The 19,740-nt window shown below is 34.9% G+C and overlaps 1 protein-coding gene across 1 annotated transcript in view; it reads left to right on the plus strand.

Moving 5' to 3' along the window:
• The window catches only part of LOC129805429 (lachesin-like), a 65,499-nt gene that overhangs the window by 39,928 nt on the left and 5,831 nt on the right, over positions 1-19,740 (plus strand). The window contains exons 6-8 of the mRNA XM_055853317.1: positions 8,451-8,538; positions 10,868-10,930; positions 11,030-11,172. Coding sequence (XP_055709292.1) covers positions 8,451-8,538; positions 10,868-10,930; positions 11,030-11,172 — 294 coding nt within the window. The remainder of the gene's footprint in view (positions 1-8,450; positions 8,539-10,867; positions 10,931-11,029; positions 11,173-19,740) is intronic.

Here is a 19,740-nt window from a genome sequence, read left to right on the forward strand (position 1 = left end):
TACAAGGTTCCAAGCAACACTCTTACAAAAGAAAGAGTTAAGAAAAATCAATTTGTATTTAAAATATTACATTTCAAACTTGAGACTTTGACGCTTGCATGCAACTATGCCGAAATTTGGCACACTTACCCTATCACTTAATAGAGACGTATTTGAATTATTATATTAGAAGATCATTTTAATAATAATTTTTCTATAGAAATTTTCTTATTAGAGCTATTGTTGTACTTGATTGTTATTGGTAACATTTCACACAAAGTCAAGCGTATCCCGGTTTTCATATTTACATCCTTCTTACCTCGAAAAAAAAAATTATTCCTTTTTAACCTTAGCACCTTTCCGAATCAATAAATTTCTCAAAAAATGGTATCATGGAGTTTTGTTTATTCGTATGTTTAGTCGTTAGCAGATGTATGAGACAAACTACTTATATCGATGGGGAATCCTACCACCAGTCAACCTTTGAAAAATTAACTTGATTTTAATTTTCCTTTTACCCTTATTTTACCCTTTACTTCTCATTGAAAATATTATTTTTTGGTATAATCAAAAACGCATATGACGATTATTTAATCAATTCTTCTAACGGGTTTTCGTTGTGTGATATCAAAAAGACTCTAGATAAGAACAAGGGCAATTATAGATTTATTTGAAAGTTTTTGGAACCTTGGAAAAGTATTAATCGATTTTATTGGGAAATGAAATTGTAAATTATCATAATAAAAATCACTTTTAAACTTTATTGGATTGTTTACTTCTATTCGATTTTGTAAATTTTGACGTTTAATATATCAGTTTATTTATTTTAAAAGTAGTAAGCTCCAATTCATACACTCCAAATCAAACAGTAAATAAAACTATTTTTCAGGACTACAAATACAGAAATTCTAGAAAGCTTTTTGATTCATTTTCAGAAATCGTCAGTTGGATCATCAATTTTCGTAACTTCCTCATCACCTCATCAGCAGTTCTTGTATAGTAAGTGTACTTTCATGTTTTTAGACGAAATGCTGATGAGGTTATGAGAAAGTTACGACAATTGCTGATCCAACTGACGAAATGCTTAACAGGAGTCCCATTCAATTTTCAAGCGCAATATACGTGGAATCGCTTAGGGAAATGCTCATTTTTTTCTTAATTACATTCAGCACGTCTCAGTTTTTTATGTGTGGTAACAGGGTATTGCTGCCAGTGTAACCCCAGTTCATGAATACTAAGCGTAATTTATGCAAAAAAAAATCACAAAAAATCTCATATATTCAGTGGCAAGAGATTTTACAGGGAAAACGAATGACATGGTCTGCGAAAAATTACTCGAATGATTGAAAGTAAGCCAAAATTTAGAACATATAATTTCATTCACAATCTTATTATAATATTGTTACTAATAATTATATTGTATCTTGTGAAATATATACAGAAAAATTCCATTGTTTTATTATAAGTTTTAATTTTTTTTTTTAATAAACAAAAGGGTGGCAAAGCGTCCTATGCTTTACAAAATGGTGGAACGTGACTCAAATGCTATACCTCAAAAGCACTTTACCGTTTACCGATTTAGAATTTACCGTTTACCGATTTACAATCGATTTGAACCGATTTACAAAGTGCTCAAAATTGATTTCCGGATAAAAATTAGTTACCGGATATGAACCAGTTTATTACCGGTTCAGAACCTACTGGAACCGGTTCAGACTTCTCAGAAATTCCAAGGCTAATCTAACTATCCCAAATATTATACCATTTGGTTGCAAAATATTATCTCTATAGAGTCTCTTGAAACTTTGATCTCGAAAACCCGTTATGAGGAATGATTAAGAGGTATTTTTGTGTATATGCACAATGTCCGTCTGAAAAACCTCTAGGGGAAACTGGGGCACCACCAAACACGGGGCACCACCAAACAGTAATTTTTATTCCTAAACTACTTGCACTATCTCGACCATTCCTTCAGTGGACAAGCATCCATATAGTGCCTATAAATTCCTATCGGACTTATCCTCTGATATCCAATATCCGATTAAAAAATTGCAGTGTTTGGTGGTACCCCGTGTTTGGTGGTGCCCCAGTTTCCCCTAAAATGTATCCAAAAACGAAGAAAAAAATCGCACGACACATTTTCGAGCAATCCCAAAAAACACGGTTTTGGATGGGAAAGCGTGGTGGTGGGGAAGGTGACGGGCATGTTAATGATCCCAGTATCGGCTTATGGGAAGTCCTCTGAAAGTCCTAAATCTCTATCTTAACTCTTTCGCGTCATTAGGGTCATATATGACCCGGGGAAAAAACAATATTTTTTGACTATTTAAATTAATTGAAATCTATCGGTTTGGGTTTGTGCACGACATCATAATAGAAGGATGTAAAATTCTTGGCTAATTTTCTCAAGACTCCGGATATTCCGGAAAAGAAAATATTTGAGATCAAAAATCACTAATTTCGAACTTTGTGAAATGACTTTTCTTTTTCAAAATTTTTTATATTAATTTATTTTTTTCAACAAAAAGTTCTTTAGAAACACAAAATAGAATATCCAAAGATTGTATATTGCATATTTTGATATAATAAACTACTCTCAATTTTCCAGAAAAGCGTGTAGAATTTTCCGGGTCATATATGACCCTATTGTCCCCAAGGGTAACAGTATTTTCGTCCCAAACTTATAGCGAAATGTAGTTGGGACATTGTTTTTCTTCGTGAAATGCAGGTGGGACATCTTGCTCCTGGACATTTCATCTTACATCTGATGAATTATAACATATTTTGCAATATTTTAGAGTATTCTGCAAACGTCTCATATTGTGCAATTGTATTGTGTGTGAATAAATATGTAGATAAGTTTATTTTTGCCAAAAAGCACTCAAAATATTGTGATAGTGACTGTTCAAGGGATTACCAGGAAGATTCCTTGAACACCAGGAGTACAGTGTTCATCAAAGCAATCCAGTTTGCCATGGTTTTGGCCAAATTAACAACTTCAAGCAAAAAAACTTTCAGAAAGCTCGTGATATAGATTTTGAAAATGGTATGTACACTTCCCTTGAGGACAATAGGGTCATATATGACCCGGGGTTTTTCCGAGTTTTCACGCAATGGAAATTTTTTTTCTCTCTGAATTATTATATTTGATCATAAAGCATTAGGAAAAACTCAATTTTACATGAATTCATCTGCTGAATAAAAGTGGGACGCGAAAGAGTTAAACCGTTTGAGCTCTAGGCGTGGTAACGGAAATCGATCAGATTTTTTTTAAAGAATTGTAACGTTTCTGCCTACAAGGGTAAGGGAACTTTTCTTTAAAAAGGGATTTTTTTAAGAAATTACTCCTAGTGTATAGAGGCCATAACGGACTGCAATTTTGCTTTTTTTATGCAAATTTAACACATTTTTTATGGAAAAAAACATTGTAAATGAACTTGCATAGTTTCTGTTTCATTAACAAAGTTAGGAAACACTTCTTCCAAAAACTTTAAGAGTATGAAGTACAATGTTCTGAAAAAAAAAACAAATATGTTTCATCCTGGACTTAAAAGTTCTATGAAAAGCCTAGACTTTCGGCTGAATGTTGAATTTGCAGCATGTCTGTGTCTTTTACGAGCACCAAAAGAATACCCCGTGAGAGCATTTAGGGGGTTTTAAATCATGAATAACACAATATTTATTGCGACTGACAAATGCTCTAACAGGATCTGCAAAATCCTCGCAATATCCATACATATTTATGTGGACTAAGGACAATTTATTACTATATTTTGTGCTTAAAGTCTCCAAACTGGAAATACTGCTTCATGGGAAAATTCAAGAAAAAGTCTCTGTCTCTGTTTATTTATCTGTCAGCCGATGCCACCGCAAATATCACTCTTTGAGTTGATGTCACCCCTGGGGGTGGAAGATAAGTCCGGGTGTTAGAGTATGGCAGTTGAGTTGGGGGAGGCACGTTGTACGTGACGGAAGTGTTCAAAGAATGTTTCCAGGGCGAGATCTCACCGTAAATGGATTCATATAAATGCTTTGGTGGAGTCAAAGAAAAGTGAAAAATAGCAGAAAGCCATCCACTGGTGAGCACAAAGAGCAAATTTTCATTTTATTTTCCTTAAATTACGGCGAGACGAGGTGTTGCTGGTTATTTTCGTTTCTATCTCCGCAACATAATTCAATTCACACTTTTGCCTCTCCATAGTGGTTTTGTAAAATGAAAAGAACCAGATATTCCATTCTAGATTGCATTCTCATGTACTGATGGGGATGAAATTAATTACTGTTTGTACTGCAGTTAGCAATAGGGCTTAGGGCTGAATCACACTTGACCATCTATGCTCTTTATCGAGTCCATCAGTGTTGCATTTTTTCGAAACTCGCAATTATAACGATGATTTAGTTCTAAGACACTAGAAGAATATTTATAATAAGGAAATAATAAATAGTTAAGTCAAAATTATGAAAAACTCACATGAATATAAAGAACGTACAGTTTGGCTCAGGCGCAATATTTTTGTTATGCGACTTTTAGCAATCTTCGTAGTAGAAGGAAAAGACCAAAGATCGGGCTAAGAACAATACCGAGGTATAGGCTTTGATTGTAAATTACATTGTTTATTTACTTTATCACTGAATTTATGAGCATTTATGGGTAGTGAACTAATTTAGATTCAGTGTCCTAGTACATGCGAAGTCAAATTCCGTAGTGGCCTAGGTGGCAAAGCTTTTTATTCATCAGGGCATATGGGCTCCGTGGGCAGATAAATATTACGATACACCAGCCCCAAACCAAAGATCATGGTGAAAAAGTATTGCCAATGAATTGGTGAAAAAGTATTGCCGTGAGCGGAAGATCGGCAGATTGCGCCGTTCTGTCTACAAGATCGCACTGATCACGTAATTTTTATTCAAGTTGTAAGCCCTGATGGGGCTTACTGAACTAATACTATAACTTATTAAGGGAAAATGGGGAACTGAAGGTGCCACCCATCTTTCAACTTCCTCGGAGTGAACTGTCCACGGCGACTGATGCTCACTCACTGAAGTACTAGTGGTAATTGCCATAAGCAAGAAGAGCACCATATAACAACCTTCAGCACCCGCCTAGGGATGATGTGTTGGGTGTGTCATAGGAATGAAGGATTAGGATTGGTGGGTTTGGCCGTCGACTGGGTTAACAACTATCGAATGGGCCATATGCTCTACAAAGTAAACCGTGTGGTGGCAGACTTATTTACCCCCTGATAATGACAATATGAGAATCGACATGTGAAACAGAAGGAAGCTCTTATAGTGCTAATATCCTAGTAGGGGGAGGCTTTGATCGTTCGCACATACGCTACCTTCGGACACTTCATATTTCTCCCATATTCCTTTATGAATCTCACATATGGCTATATATTGTAATAGCTAACCTTAAATCCCATCTTTCCTGAAAAAATTGAGAGTCTAATCCTTTTTTCCTAGTTTCAGGAAACAAAAAATAAAAACAGGTCCAAAACTGTAATTTTGCTGTGCAATATTTCATACGATTGTGCAGAATTAATATCACTTTTCTGAAAAACTACTATCACAAAGGGTAGAAGGGTTATTAGGAATCAGATTTATGTAAAAATCTTTTAGGCTGAACAGGCACTTTTTGTGGGTGGAACAAAATTCACAAACTTGACTCAGATTCATCGATCGCACATAGAAGACTGCTTCTTTCAGATATTTTCCAGGAAACTTCATTTTAGATACGATCCCTCATATTCACATCTATTGTAATCTACCGATTTGATCCACCACTAAAAAGGAAAACTTAAAAATCGTAAAGTTGATAAACAAGAAGTAATTTGACTCAAATAGGCTGCAGTTGAGTAATTATTAAGCAATTTTGCATTTCTTTGATATAAAAATATTTTTCAAGCTTGCACAAACTGAATGTGCAATGAAAGAATCACATCTGCAATAAGCTCATACAGTTTACAACTGGTTTTTTGACAATCTTTGACATAACCTCACTATTGTGTTGTTTTGCATGACAAAGAAAAGAAATTGTCCGTGAGAAGCTGTTTTGTGAAAATTTTAGCTTGTTCACCTGCTGAAGTTCAATATCTGTGCTAAATCCCGATTCCTGCAGCTGCAGGAACAGAGAAATCTTCAATGATGCGCATTCAAACGTTTTTGTGCATATCCGGCTCCGTGGAGGAATGGTGGAATCTTGTGTGGTCTTCTCGCTTGCAGAGTTTTAGTCAATTTTTAGCTTTAAAAACTTATTGATTCGTGTAAATTTGGTGATATTTGGACTTTTTAAGAAAGTATTCATCAGATTTAACCGTTTCCGGAGTGAAATTCTCGTAGAACCAATCAAAAAAATGGTTTTTAATGTCAATAAAACATCTCTCAGAAAAGTTCCAAAAAAGTGATATTAAAATGTTTTATTCTATATAAAAATGGTTTAATCAAGTAGATTAGAGTTCCCTTTAAACAATGATGTGCAACTTTTAGTGTCCGGTGCAAAATTTACGGTGAAAATGGGGTGTTCAATGATGGCGTGAATCGTGTGCGATAATAGAAACTTGATTCATCTATCGGATAAATCGCCATTAAATTTTCATTTTCCTCTGGAGGAAAATCTAAGGATTTCCTGGAATTTTGTTTGGTGGGATTATAAACCTTATAAGTAAGACATTTTTTTGGCATAGTTGGAGAATCCATACAGTTTGCATGGTAGTCAGAAAAAATCACTGAACTTGAACATCATTTTTGTATGCGAAAGTTCAAAGCCTCCCCTACTTGAACTGGACGATTTCTGTTTCACAATTAAAGAGAAGAACTGATTCCGTTTTAGCAAGTTCGCTTGCTGACCGCAAAACAAGATACTTACTTAGAGAATTACCTGTACAACGTTGAGAGAGGCTCAACAAAGTGAAAACGAAGTAAACCCGGGGGTATAGGGCATAAAGTCTTATAACGGGATTCAGGCCTAAGGCTTAGCCATATGGCTCATTTTATCAATCAAGATTTTTTGGAAATCACTTAAGATTGGACAATATTAGCAAGCGATCCAATAAATTTTGAGAAACCAATATACTATTTTGAATTTCGAAATCAACGGGAACAGGGCTAAACCTTAGGTCTGAAGCAGGCATTACCGATCTTCCTAAAAGAAAACAAGATAGAGCGAAATTAAGATCGTCGAGATTTATGCCCTAGACACACTTACGACTTAAGCCGAGAGACGACTTAGTGGAAAATGATGGAAATGTAGTTTGACCATTATTTCGAATATAATTAGGCTAAGCCGTCTCTCGGCTAATCCTCAGGTCTATCAAGCCCCTTATACTGTGCCTCAGATTGCTCAAACCAGTGAAGGTCAAATTATTGCCAAGAGCTACACTTCACAGAGCTTTAGGATGACAGATCTTCGATTTGTGTGATCAGAAGCATTACTCATTGCAATAGCTCGAATTCATGGAGCGAAATGTAGTAGTCCTTCAGGCCGAGTCTTGAGCTCGAGTCTCTGGCCACTCCTGAGTTAGATTCTATTTACCTCTGATGAGCCTAAAGTTATATAAAGTAGTCATCATCATTGTTGCTGGCTTGAATTTTACCCATTTCTAAAAATGAATTATTTAGATGCCCTATCCTCCCTTTCCTTTGTATTTTCGATGGGAAATCTTAAGGTAGTGGTAGAGAAGTTGATTCTTTGTGTTAAAAAATTACAACTTTGATCGTATGGTCATGATTAGCTCATGATTAGCTTCTTGGAGCAGATCTAGGATAAGGTGGCTTTAGAATTTTCAGAATTTTACCATTGAAACATCTCGAAATCGACCACGAATGCCTTCTTAAAGTTGTATGAATAAGGAAACATGAAGGTCCTTAAACTAGATGCCCTGAGCCCGCGACTATACATTAAAAAAAAATAGTAGTTGATATTGAATATGAATGAGAAAAGCACTAAAACATGCATAAATTCGAAAACACAGGTAAAGGCTTCAACGGTTAGTATGTTTTTCCCTTAACACATACGGAAATAGTAACAGGATATGAGCATTGTTGAACAATTCCGCGTGATCAAGGGGTTGGAAAATAAAATCAGTATTTAGTAATTATCCAGCAGGAAATACTCATTCAAAATGGTTAATGATGGGTGCAAAAAAAAAGAGGAGAGTCGGAATGGTGTGAGTTCTGTGGGTGATTCATCAAATAAAATGGTTCCACATGGTGACATTTTCCGTATTTTTACCAATTTGCACGACAATAGTTTTCCCGTCGCCATGTGAATAAATTGCTTTTAATTTGTCATTTCGACTCACTAATGGGATGGAAAGGGATTTCAAATGCATCATCGAGATGGATATCCATTTTCAGCCCTTCTCTATTAATTTCAATTTATCGCCCTCTTTGCAACACTATTTGTACAAAAAAATGCCACACAGAACTCTATTGATATTTTAATTGTTTTTCTTCTGTACCACCAACAGTTCCGCCCATGCTGTGGATTCCACACCAATTAATTGGTGCTACAGCCGGTAACAACATCACTCTTGAATGCTTCACTGAGGCACATCCGTAAGTATATTGCAATTGTTAAGTTTCCAAATGCAAGAGAATTTCATCAATTTACTTATATTGTGAGCCCCAGAATAATTTCTCAGAGGTTTTAAGCACGAACGAACTAAATTGAGTTTTACAACTGTCAATATCACTTTCAGTATCGTTTCTGCAAGTACAAGTAATAGTTTTAATTTAATACACAAAAAAGTTTCCTCGAGAATGTGCGAACTCAATCTGAAAGTTTGTAGTCCTCAAGAGAACCATAACCTAGTTCTTAATATAATTAAAATGAGCTGTTTAACCTGTTAACATTGAATATATGCCAATCATTATGTAACTCTTAGAAAATATTTTTCTCCATATTTCTTTCAATTAAATAGATTATATTCTTTTTGTGTTGTACGCGAAATTTATTTCAATAATCTTTTCAAACTATCATCTTTTCATCGGTTCTGTTTTCAGAATGTGTGGTGTTTTTTTTTTTTTTTGAAAAATAATAAAGCTTTTTTCTGTTCATTTTATGAAAGATCCATAGCATTTAAAGCCCAAACAATTAGAAACATTTATTCTTATTATCTAATTCAATGTACAATTTAATATTTTTTACGTTCATAACGAAAGCTCACTAATTTTCGATATTGGATTATCGGTTATGGGGATTTCCCTAAAGCTAAAATCGAACTGTTTTACGCGATTTTATTGAAGAACAAAGAAACAAGCAATGTTCTTGAAATTCTCCGTACATGTTTACACACATTTAAAGTGCTAAAATAAATTTTATTTGAAAAAAAAATACAAAATTTACAGACTAGTAAATAATTCACTGTAACCACTGTAACACCTCGTTGCAGCACTCCATAAATGGACGGTAAATCTTGTCTCAGAAAGGGCAATTAAAAAAAATCAATTCTCATATTACTGCTCGAACTCCACAGAGAGAGCAGTATTGTATATAATCCCTCGATTTTGAATTATATATGTATATATATATATATATATTTTTTTTTTTTCACTCCTTACCCCCCAAGGAGTCATATTTTGGTAGAATTTTGGAAACCTGAAGTTTCGAGTTTTTTGGCGTCACGCTGTTTGTCCGTCTGTCCGTCCGGCTGTCGCCAGCTCTAGAAGCCAAACGGTTAGAGATAGCAACTTGGGATCTTCGGGGGACCCCCCCCCCATAAGTCGACCCAAGGATCGTCAACATGCCCCTCATTTTCCCCCCACCCCTCCCTTCCCTTCCAAAACCATGTTTTTTGGGATTGCTCGAAAACGCGTCGTGCATTTTTTTTTCATTTTTGGATATGTTTTAGAAATTACCCAGGCGGACATTTCGTTCTTAGATGAAAATACCGTTGAATCATTCCTAATAACGGGTTTTCAAGGTCAAGGTTTTCAAGCGAATGGGGTCATATTTTGGCTCATTGGTAAGGTCTTGGAATTTTCGACAAAAGTGAGCCGGTTCCAATCGATTTTGAATCGGTAATGCACCCGTTCATAACCGATAAATAATTTTTATACGAAATTCAATTAAATTACTCCTGAGGTGTATTTTGGGAAATATTTTGAGTAATTTATAAGTCGGTTCTAATCAGTTATTTACTAATAAGTAATTTTTGTTGGAATATAATTTTTATTACTCTAAACTATTTTGTGGAATCTATTGAGTGATTTATGAATCGATTCTAATCGTTTGAGTACCGGTAATCGGTAACTGATGTGAAAGTACTTTTGAGGTATAGCATCTAAGTCACGAGTTCGAGCATTTCGCAAAGCCTGGGACGCCTTGCCACCCCTTTTTTATATTAGATTAAAATTAAGAAAACTTTAAGAAAATCTTGAAATCGTTGCTTTTTTCAATGTTTTTAAAATCAAAATATGTTTTTTTGGAGCAAAATTTTGACTTTAACATGCTGCATAAAGGCATCTACACACTAGGAGCAATTGAAAAAATGCTTCTTTAAAGAAAATTTACTCTATCAGTGTATAGAAACTTTTTTTTTGAAAGCAATTTTTCACTAAAATTGCTTCCATTCTGTAGACGCCTGAAAAATAAGCTGACAACAATTCTATTATAGTTCAATTCTATTACGCTATTTATAGTTTAAAAAATAGTAATAATCAAACTTTTAATAGAACTAAAGACTCATGACGATCCTGTATGCATCACTAGTCCACCGCAAAAAAATATTCAGTCTAGGCTTAAAAGATATTCGCGACTAAGAAATTTCATACTTCAGCTTTTATAGAAAAATTTAAAGATCACAAAGCTTAAATATTTATTTTTCAATAAAAAAAAAACCTTAGATCTTTAAATTTGAATCTTTTTCCTGTATATTTTTTCTAGAACATCCCTGAATTATTGGACCTTAGGAGAAGGACAAATGATTCACGATTCGAAAAAATTCAAGTGAGTATCTTGTGCAAAACTATTCCTAGTTTACACAAAAACCATTCCAGGGTTATTTTAGTATTCATGGGCATCAAATTTTTCCCTCTTTCATTACAGATCAGAGACAACTCTTGGTAATCCATCTTACAAGACCCATATGCGCCTCGCAATTTTCAATATAAGTCAGGCTGATGAAAATACATACAAATGTGTCGCTAAAAATCCACGCGGTGAGACAGATGGTTCAATTCGTCTATACGGTAAGTTAAAACTTTCTCATTCACCAAAAGCTCTCCTCAAAAATTACATGAAGAGTGTCTCTCGCCTCAATCTCGCCTCCGGAAATACATAGCATACATTTTGAAATTGTAAAACTTTCCCATTCTTCGGCTGAGGAGAGGGCGGGTGAAATTTAAAAGGAAGAGGCACAAATTCTATGACACAGAAAACCAGGAAGAAACTAGTATATGCTTCCATCCCCCCTGAATTATGATTCTGTGTCAGGGATCGTCTCTTTTTATGCAAAATCATCTTCAGGGGTAATTTTTCTTCGTGAGCGACACATTTTCCTCAAGATGTGAAATAATTATTCATGGAAAAATCAGTCGAGAAAATGAAAAATCGATTCATTAAGCTTCCCTATTATTTTGTGGCTTCATGGAAGTGCAAAAAGTCCTTGTTTCCTCCTGACTTTTACCACCTTTCCTCTGTTTTCCAATTAATCATCCTTTTTTTTACTTCACCAAAAATATGTATCAACAAAAAAAATATTATTTTCTTCTTTCAATGGGTGATTGATACAATGAAATGGGGAGGAGTTCTTATTGTGGAAACCCAGGATTTTGTCTTACCCCTGTATTGTATGCGCCGTTAAATGGGTGGGTAGATCCCTAATGAAGACGACAGTGTCAAAGTAATTAAGTAAAAGTCGTTAAGATTACATCATCATCATCATCTTAGCGTATTGTTGGCTGTTGCTGCTCACAATCTTGCCTTAATTGTCTCAAAAGTTGGGGTGCGAGGTGTAAAGGAGGTATTTCATATTCCTGTTATTCAAATCAAATTAAAAGTATCTTTAAAAGTGGCAATTATCTCATACCACAAACTTTATCATAGACTACAAACACAAGTGCCACAAATATAAATTATGGATAGTATTGGTTGTAAACAGACAATCAAAATTTACCAAATAAAATAAAAAACTCGTATTTATTTTTTTATAGCCGCAATTTTTACAACATCACTGTCATTAAAGTTTTCACGATTGAGGACATTATACTATGAAGAATAAATCCTCTTATATCTCGCGTTGAAGGATTTTAATGAGAATTTTTTAGATTATCTGTTAGAAAAAAAGACGTATAGCATTTTTTAATAGACCACCCTCATTATTATACTGTAATATAAAAATAGGATAGTTTAATTTTAAAATCTACTGAGTGTAATTTTTTTGTAAAAGAAATAAACCTCTTGGGGATATAAGCTCGTAGGATTTTCTCTTATTATTCCTTAGTACTTTCGAATTTAAATTTAAGTAAAATGAACACGAAATTTCATGAAAAATAAAGGGAAAGCTGAACCAAAAAGTATCAAAACCATCTTTTCATTTTTTTTACGAGCTCTCAGAAAACCTGAGAAATTTCTAATAAGAAAATTCACTTAGGAAATTTACCGCTCTATAACTCTGTGGAAAATCATTTTAATTATTTCTAAAGAAATTTTGTTTTTCGAACCATTTTTTAAATTCAATTTTGAGAAATTTTCAAAAATTCTGAAGCAAATATCGCTAAGAATGGGGTAATTTGTTTTGTTGTTATTCGCAGTATTTTAAGCATTAGAAAATCAAAGAAACATTACATTTAAATAGTTTGAATGGATATTTATTCATCTCAAACTTTGTCATAGACCATTTTTCACTATCTTACCGAGAAATGTGTTTTTGAAGTTATTTTTCAAAAAAGAAGAACAAGCAACGAAATGGGTCAAGTACATTTCATTTAGGGAAATTAGGGCAGCTCCAGCAGCATCATACAATTTTCCAAGATGCTGATGATACGCTTTCTCGTAGTATAGCTTTTACTGCTCGAAACCAAAGAAAAGTTTTTTTAATCCGGATTTTTCAAATTATCCACAGCTTGTAGACCAAATGGTAAAAGATATCAACTTCCAGTTTTGAGTGATCCCTTGCAAACATTAGTAAACGCAATCTCCTCCAGGCAATTCTCTAACTACTCCCCGCAACTAGGCCCCGAAAACTTTAATTTTTGGTTTATTTCAAAAACAGAATTATTTTCTAGAAGTATGGTAATTTATTAAAAATCGGAAGCCTCTGTGAGACCGGTCAGAGTGGAAACGATCGTTGCGAAAATCGGTGGCATTACACAGAAGTTCTGATCCTTCCCAAAATTTGCTTCCGCTTCCACCACAAGAGTATTTTGATATTTTGATAAAAGTCAGGCTGAATACTCAGTCACAGCGGATGCACCCGTATTACAGCGATAAAGCAATCGCTTAGACAGCGAAAGGTCCTAAATTCTAGTCCGAGAGAGGTTAGAAATTTTTCAGTCTCAGATGAAAACTGAGGATTAGATGTTTGTTCACTTGTTCTGACTGAAACCAATTTATAATTTTAGATTTCTGAAAATCAAAGCTAAACCACTCTAGAGGGCCTATTTTTCAAACGATTTGGCAAAATTTGGATCTTTTGAAGGTATTGAAATTTTCAAGTCGGTTGTATCGACTGCAATCGGTAATATATCGGTGAATTATACATATTTAATGTATATATCACTGCTCGAACTTAAAAAGAGAGTAGTATATGTGTAATCCATTTTTTTCAAAATTTGTCACCATTCCTAAGCTGCAACGGTGAAAGATATCACCTATAGATATTAGGTGACCACCAATGAAAAAAAAAACATTATCTTCAGGCGTTTTATTCTATCCCTCTATTTTGTAGGTATTTTTATCTTTTGACGTATCGTTTTTCGGCATATATTTCAAATGGTATGAGATATTAACTTTTGATCTTAAGAGAACCTCCTTGTAAGACAATTCCGGTTCCGCAGCTAAAGTTCCTGCTGTTATTATGAATTCTCAGAGACTGATTGGGTACACATACTGCCTTGTCCCTAGGGGTTCGAATTAGCTATCTGAGTAAGAGATGAAGGGTGTGCATCTTTGAGCAGAGAGTGATTATGCCTTTCGATAGTATAATGCTCTGAATCGACCGTCAGTTGATCCTGAGAGAGCCCCGCTATAGGCCATATTTGGTCCCAGATTTGACACTTGGTTCGCACTATAGTCCATGTCATTTTTTTTAAAATTATCAACGACTTTTAGTATTGAAATTGCTCGACGGCTTCCACTTTCTTTGCGATTGTGGTACTTGTCCTCGCTCTCTTCATTATGGTTCACAATTACCACAACTACTCAATAAAATTTGCCAAGAAAATTTAAATTATTATGACAACATTGCATGTCGCGTACTAAAAAACATAACCTAACTTAAAATCAGTGTTTTGAAATCAACGATCGATAAATTGTGGACTATAGAGCGATGGCCTATAGCGGGGTTCTACTGTAGTACGTTAACACACCCTTAGCAAGAACGTGTCGGGCAACCACCACGAAGTTGTGCTACTATGCCCGATTTCCAAAACCTCTGTTATTTTGATCTTACACCCTCTATAAAATATTTTTATTTTTGGAATTTTTGGCTTGTCATAGACATTTTTCCCCAGGTTCCCCTATAATGAAGTAATATCTTATATCCATTTCAAAATTTTGGCTATATGGAATTAATCCAAAAATTATAAATATTTATGACTCAATGTATAATCAAAAACCTCCCCTACTTCAATAATGTCTCACTGTCGTCCTTAAAGGTGACAACCCTAATTCATTTTCATCCCCTTTATCCCCATTACAATTATCCCTATCACGACTATTAGCCATATCTGACATAAAAGCTATTAAATTTCAATATCTACAGCTCAACATGTCCCCATGATTATAGTCTACAAACATTTGAAAATCTGACTATGATAAAAAGCACAAGCATCAAAACACTGGGCTATTGTTGAGCACTTGAATGCCAGATAACCCCCCGTTTCATTTTTTTATGAATGGGGAGGGTAACCAGAAAAAAAGTTAATAAGGAAATTTCCGTAATACTTTTGAAATCAGTATGATGCTTCCTTGGCAATTTTGCCAAGTACTTCCGTCTTAAGTGAACAAGCAAATAGTAACAATACAGAGAGCACATTGCTGTACAAAGGAGGAGAGGGGCTGGGAGACTATCATTCCCTTGGGGCAATGTGTGGCTTTTGAGCATTTTGCACCCTTCCCGCATATTCATCCCCAGCATTACCACCCTCTTGGTACATAAGGCCGCTCGCTCGTACCATTGCAAATAGGAACTCATTCGCATTATGATTTTTACAACCATTCAACGGACGACGGATTCAGCATGCAGACACAACTTTTCCTCCCTCTCGGAGCGTATTGCACATTACTCCACACTTCGTGGCATGACTCGGGGGAGTCGTGGAGTGGTACATAAAGATGACGACGATGTTCAGGAAGATAAATTGTTTTTACGTAGCGAGGATGAAACATTCTAAATTTTAGCGGAGCCATAAAAAGTACAAAATGCCGGGGTGTTTCAAGCAAAAGTCAGAGTCAAGAGGGGGAATGAGCAGAGGATGATTTGGAAAACATTGGAAAGTGTTGTCACCACTGGGAATTTCTATTCCCAGAAATATTGATGCGATTTTAACATCACTTGACTTATATTGCCTTTGTGGTATTTCAAAAGTAAGGTTTTAAAGCGAAGTTTAACAGATGTCAAACTAAAAATTAATATCTGTCATTATTTTGATTTTTTTCCAAAATCACAGAAATATTATTTTGAAGTTGCAAAATCGAAATGTGTGCTAGACACAGTTCACTCGGCTGCCGATCACCAGATCAAGATAACTGATCGGCGCCGATCAGTCGATCTGTCATATCATTTGCATTTCGCTTACAAGTTCTTTGTAAGTTCTAGAAATGAACATGTAACAAATTAAGTACAATTAAAAAAATTGTCATTTCTCTTTTTTGCTAATCCTAATAGTTTGATAATCTTATATTAGCTGTCATTCGGCTTATTAGTGTTATGTGAATTTTTATTTAATAAAATTTTCATTGTAAATTAAAATTTTATGACGATACAAATTAATTGTCAGTGATCCTTTCATAGACATCAAACAAGGCATCAAATTTCTTTGACATCTATCTATAAACCAAACTGGAGATTTCAAATATATTTTGTAATACTAATCATTTAAATTATTGATTTTGCGAAAATTGTGAAAGAAAATATAAATTTAAATAAGGATTGGATTTTTATAAATTTAACAATTTATATTTTTTGACAAATGTCAATATTCCTATTTCTACAAGACACCTTGAAAAGCATTTTAGAATATGATGGAAGTATGTCAATAACATGGCTAAAAACATAGAAATTATGTGAAGCACTTCGAAATTTGCTCTTTAAAAATGTAAATAATTTATTGTAATGACAGCTGTCATTAAATTCTTGATAACAAAGACAAAATAGTTTTTTGTAACACAATATTTTTGACAAATTGTCTCACATAGGGGAGGGTATGCAAGCGTCGCACACACTCTGGATTCGAACACTTCATATATTTCCCACATTCTATTAATGAATCTTTTTGGCGTCTTATTCTGCTTTCTATTTTTCTTTCTTTTTTATCATATGTAAATCTTAGGTATATTCATCTTATGATGCATAAGTGGCTCATTTAACCTATAAAAAAGATCAACCGTTTTTCTCTGGAGGTTCGTTATCAATGCTAAGATGGCGGTGGCCACTATCATACAAATATTGAATTCTTTAAAAACCTGTCAAAAATCCGTCAAATGTTTGCTTTCTAAAGCTCTAGCTCTAAAGCAGTATATGAAATAAATAAAAAATAAAATAAAATCTGACCTAACTATGGCATATTAGGTGAGATTCTTAACAATCTCACCTACTATAATCCTAACAAAATTTCATGTCGTCCGATCGCGCTCAAACTTGGCCAAAATGTGTTTCGCCACTTCCTGATCACGAATATATGGGGGGCTAAGTTACGTTCCCGGCCGGCCGGCCGGCCGGCCGCTCTTTGGAGCTTAATAGCTCCTAAACTAAAAAAGATATCGACTTGCGGTTTTCGGCAAAGGTTAAATATCGTATGAAAATTGCAACATGGTGCATTGACCCCCCACCCCCCACCCCTCCTTCCGCCATTTTGAAGACCCCCATTTTTTGTTTTCTCAATAGCTCCGCCCCTATGGCATCGAGCGGGCTCAAATTTTAGTATGTTATAGCTGGGCCTTAGAGCTTTCCATCAGTACCAAACTTAAGGTCCCCCGACCCCCCTGACCCGAGCTATAAGGGTCCAAAAAAAATTTCTTAAAATGGCCATAACTCCGGTTCTAATTGTCAGAATTTAAAAAATGAGGGCTTTTTGGAAAGCTCTCATGAAATGCCACTTCCCCTTCTAACATCGCAAGTTCATAAAACCACCGCTAGGGGCGCTATTATTAAAAAGAAAATTTTTAAATCTTTAAAGTTAAATAACTCAAAAATTCCTTATGCAATCGGGCTGAAATTTTAGTATGTTGTAGCCGTTGATTATACCTATCAAACAAAAAAAACCTTAAGTCGATCCATAACCCCTGACCCGAGCTATAAGGGGTCAAAGTTCGAACATTGACCGGCCTCTATCTCCGGTTCTAATTAACATAGCGACATAAATTTTACCTTTTTAGTTTCGTCTCAATGAGCACTTTCAGATGGAAGTTCAAAAAGTCACCACAGGTGGCGCTGTGATAGCGTCAAAATTCATCGAAATTCAAACTAATTTTCTCAAAAACGGCATTGTGCAAGTTAATGAAATTTTAGTATGTTGTAGTCCAGTCTAGGACGTTTCCAAAATGGTGCGTATGTGCGCTGTGGTTTCAATAGAACCGGAGATATGAGGGGTCAAAGTTCACAAAATTCAAAAAATCATATCTCCGGTTCTATGTGACCGATTTTGATGAATGAGGGCTTAAACGAAAGATCTCACCAAATGCTACAACTTTCTAGAATATTTGAACTTCGTGGGACCAACACCAGGGGCGCCACAGTCGAAAAACCAATTTCAATATCACATAACCTCAATTATCTCGACTGTCGCTAAACCGATTTTGATGATTACTTCGACATAATTGTAGAGCACATTTGTCTCTACATTTCGTCCATACATCATTTTCCACTCAGACCACGCTATCACTCCGATTTTGCCGTTTAAGTGTGAAAAAATTGATTTTTCCCATAATAACGCTTTGAAATCACTCAGATGCCAATTTGACTGCCTCTACTCCACAAAGACACTTAAAATATGGTTTTAAATGGAAAGTCCCACAAAATACAACAATTCTTTGATATAGTTGAAGTTCAACAAATGATTACTTGGGGAACTCTGGATGAAAAAACGAGTTAAGAAACAAAAAACCTCGCTTATCTTGGCTTCTGAGTAATCAATGAGATTATGTTCTATGGCAAAATTATAGAGAACATTCTGGTCTACATTTCACCCATATATTACTTTTGTGCCAGTTCATCCAAATCCTTGATATTTTGGTTTAAATACAAAATTTGTATAATTTCACGAATTTGATTCAAGATAACTGAATGGCGTCTCCCAACTTCAGCTCTAAATCGAATTTGCATGCACTCCGAGTTAGCTCACGTTAAGAATCTCACCTACATAAGCCGGTTAGGATTATCTGTCCCTTTTAATAACTAGTATTAAATCAAATATTTCCTGAAAAAATATGTCAGATTCACGAAATAGTTATGGAAAAAATATGAAGTTGTACTTATTAAAATGTATTTTTTATAATTACTTAATTTATATTTTGTTAAAGATAATTAGTAAAATAGCAGGGAATATTTTTCAAATAAACACTGTATTTTGGAGAGACGATCCGGCCTTCAGTGTTGATACATGCTCAACTTACTTTATTTAATTTGAATGTGGAAACCAAAAATTTCAATTCGGGCTCATTGATCTGAAATGATTTCTGAGACCATTTTGATTGGACCAAAAGCACATCATGGCAAAAATTGTGCATATGCATGTTAATTATTAATTAGTACGAGGCAATTTTTCCACATAAATAAAAGATATGGTGCATGATGAAAAGTATAGCGTTATAACTTGGACAAATAGTTTAAAAAAAAATAATTTTTATGCGGTATATTTTAATTTTTAAATGAATACACCTGATGCTTACCAACATTTCATCCAATTCAATATTTATTTTTCAATGCATAAATGAAGAAAATATTACGAATCGACACAATTTTCCGTATTTACTGAAATGTACGCCACCCAAAAAAAAATTGTGAATACTTCAGGGTAAGCAATGGTGTTTGAATTGCCACCCACACGGCTGGACTTTTTCTCCCAATCCAGAAAACTTCAGAGGGGAAAGTTGGGGTGGTACTTTTTGCCTCTCGTACCAGACGCTTCAGCTTTTCATCCGGATTACGTTTTCGTCATAATTAAAATCTCATCGCGTCTCGACTGATGCATTTTTCAAAAGAAAATTGCCAATAAATCAGTTATGGCGCACACAAATAGTGCGGGAAAATGTACGTTGTGTTTCTCTGTGTCCGGACTCATACCCCCCTATAACCTTAATTTAGCCCAACTTGAGCATTCGCCTCACTTGCCAAGCCCCTGTGATCAGACGAAAAACACCCCCACATTCATTTTCGA

The sequence above is a fragment of the Phlebotomus papatasi genome, chromosome 3 (genome assembly GCF_024763615.1).
Source record: "Phlebotomus papatasi isolate M1 chromosome 3, Ppap_2.1, whole genome shotgun sequence".
NCBI classification, from domain to species: Eukaryota; Metazoa; Arthropoda; class Insecta; order Diptera; family Psychodidae; genus Phlebotomus; species Phlebotomus papatasi.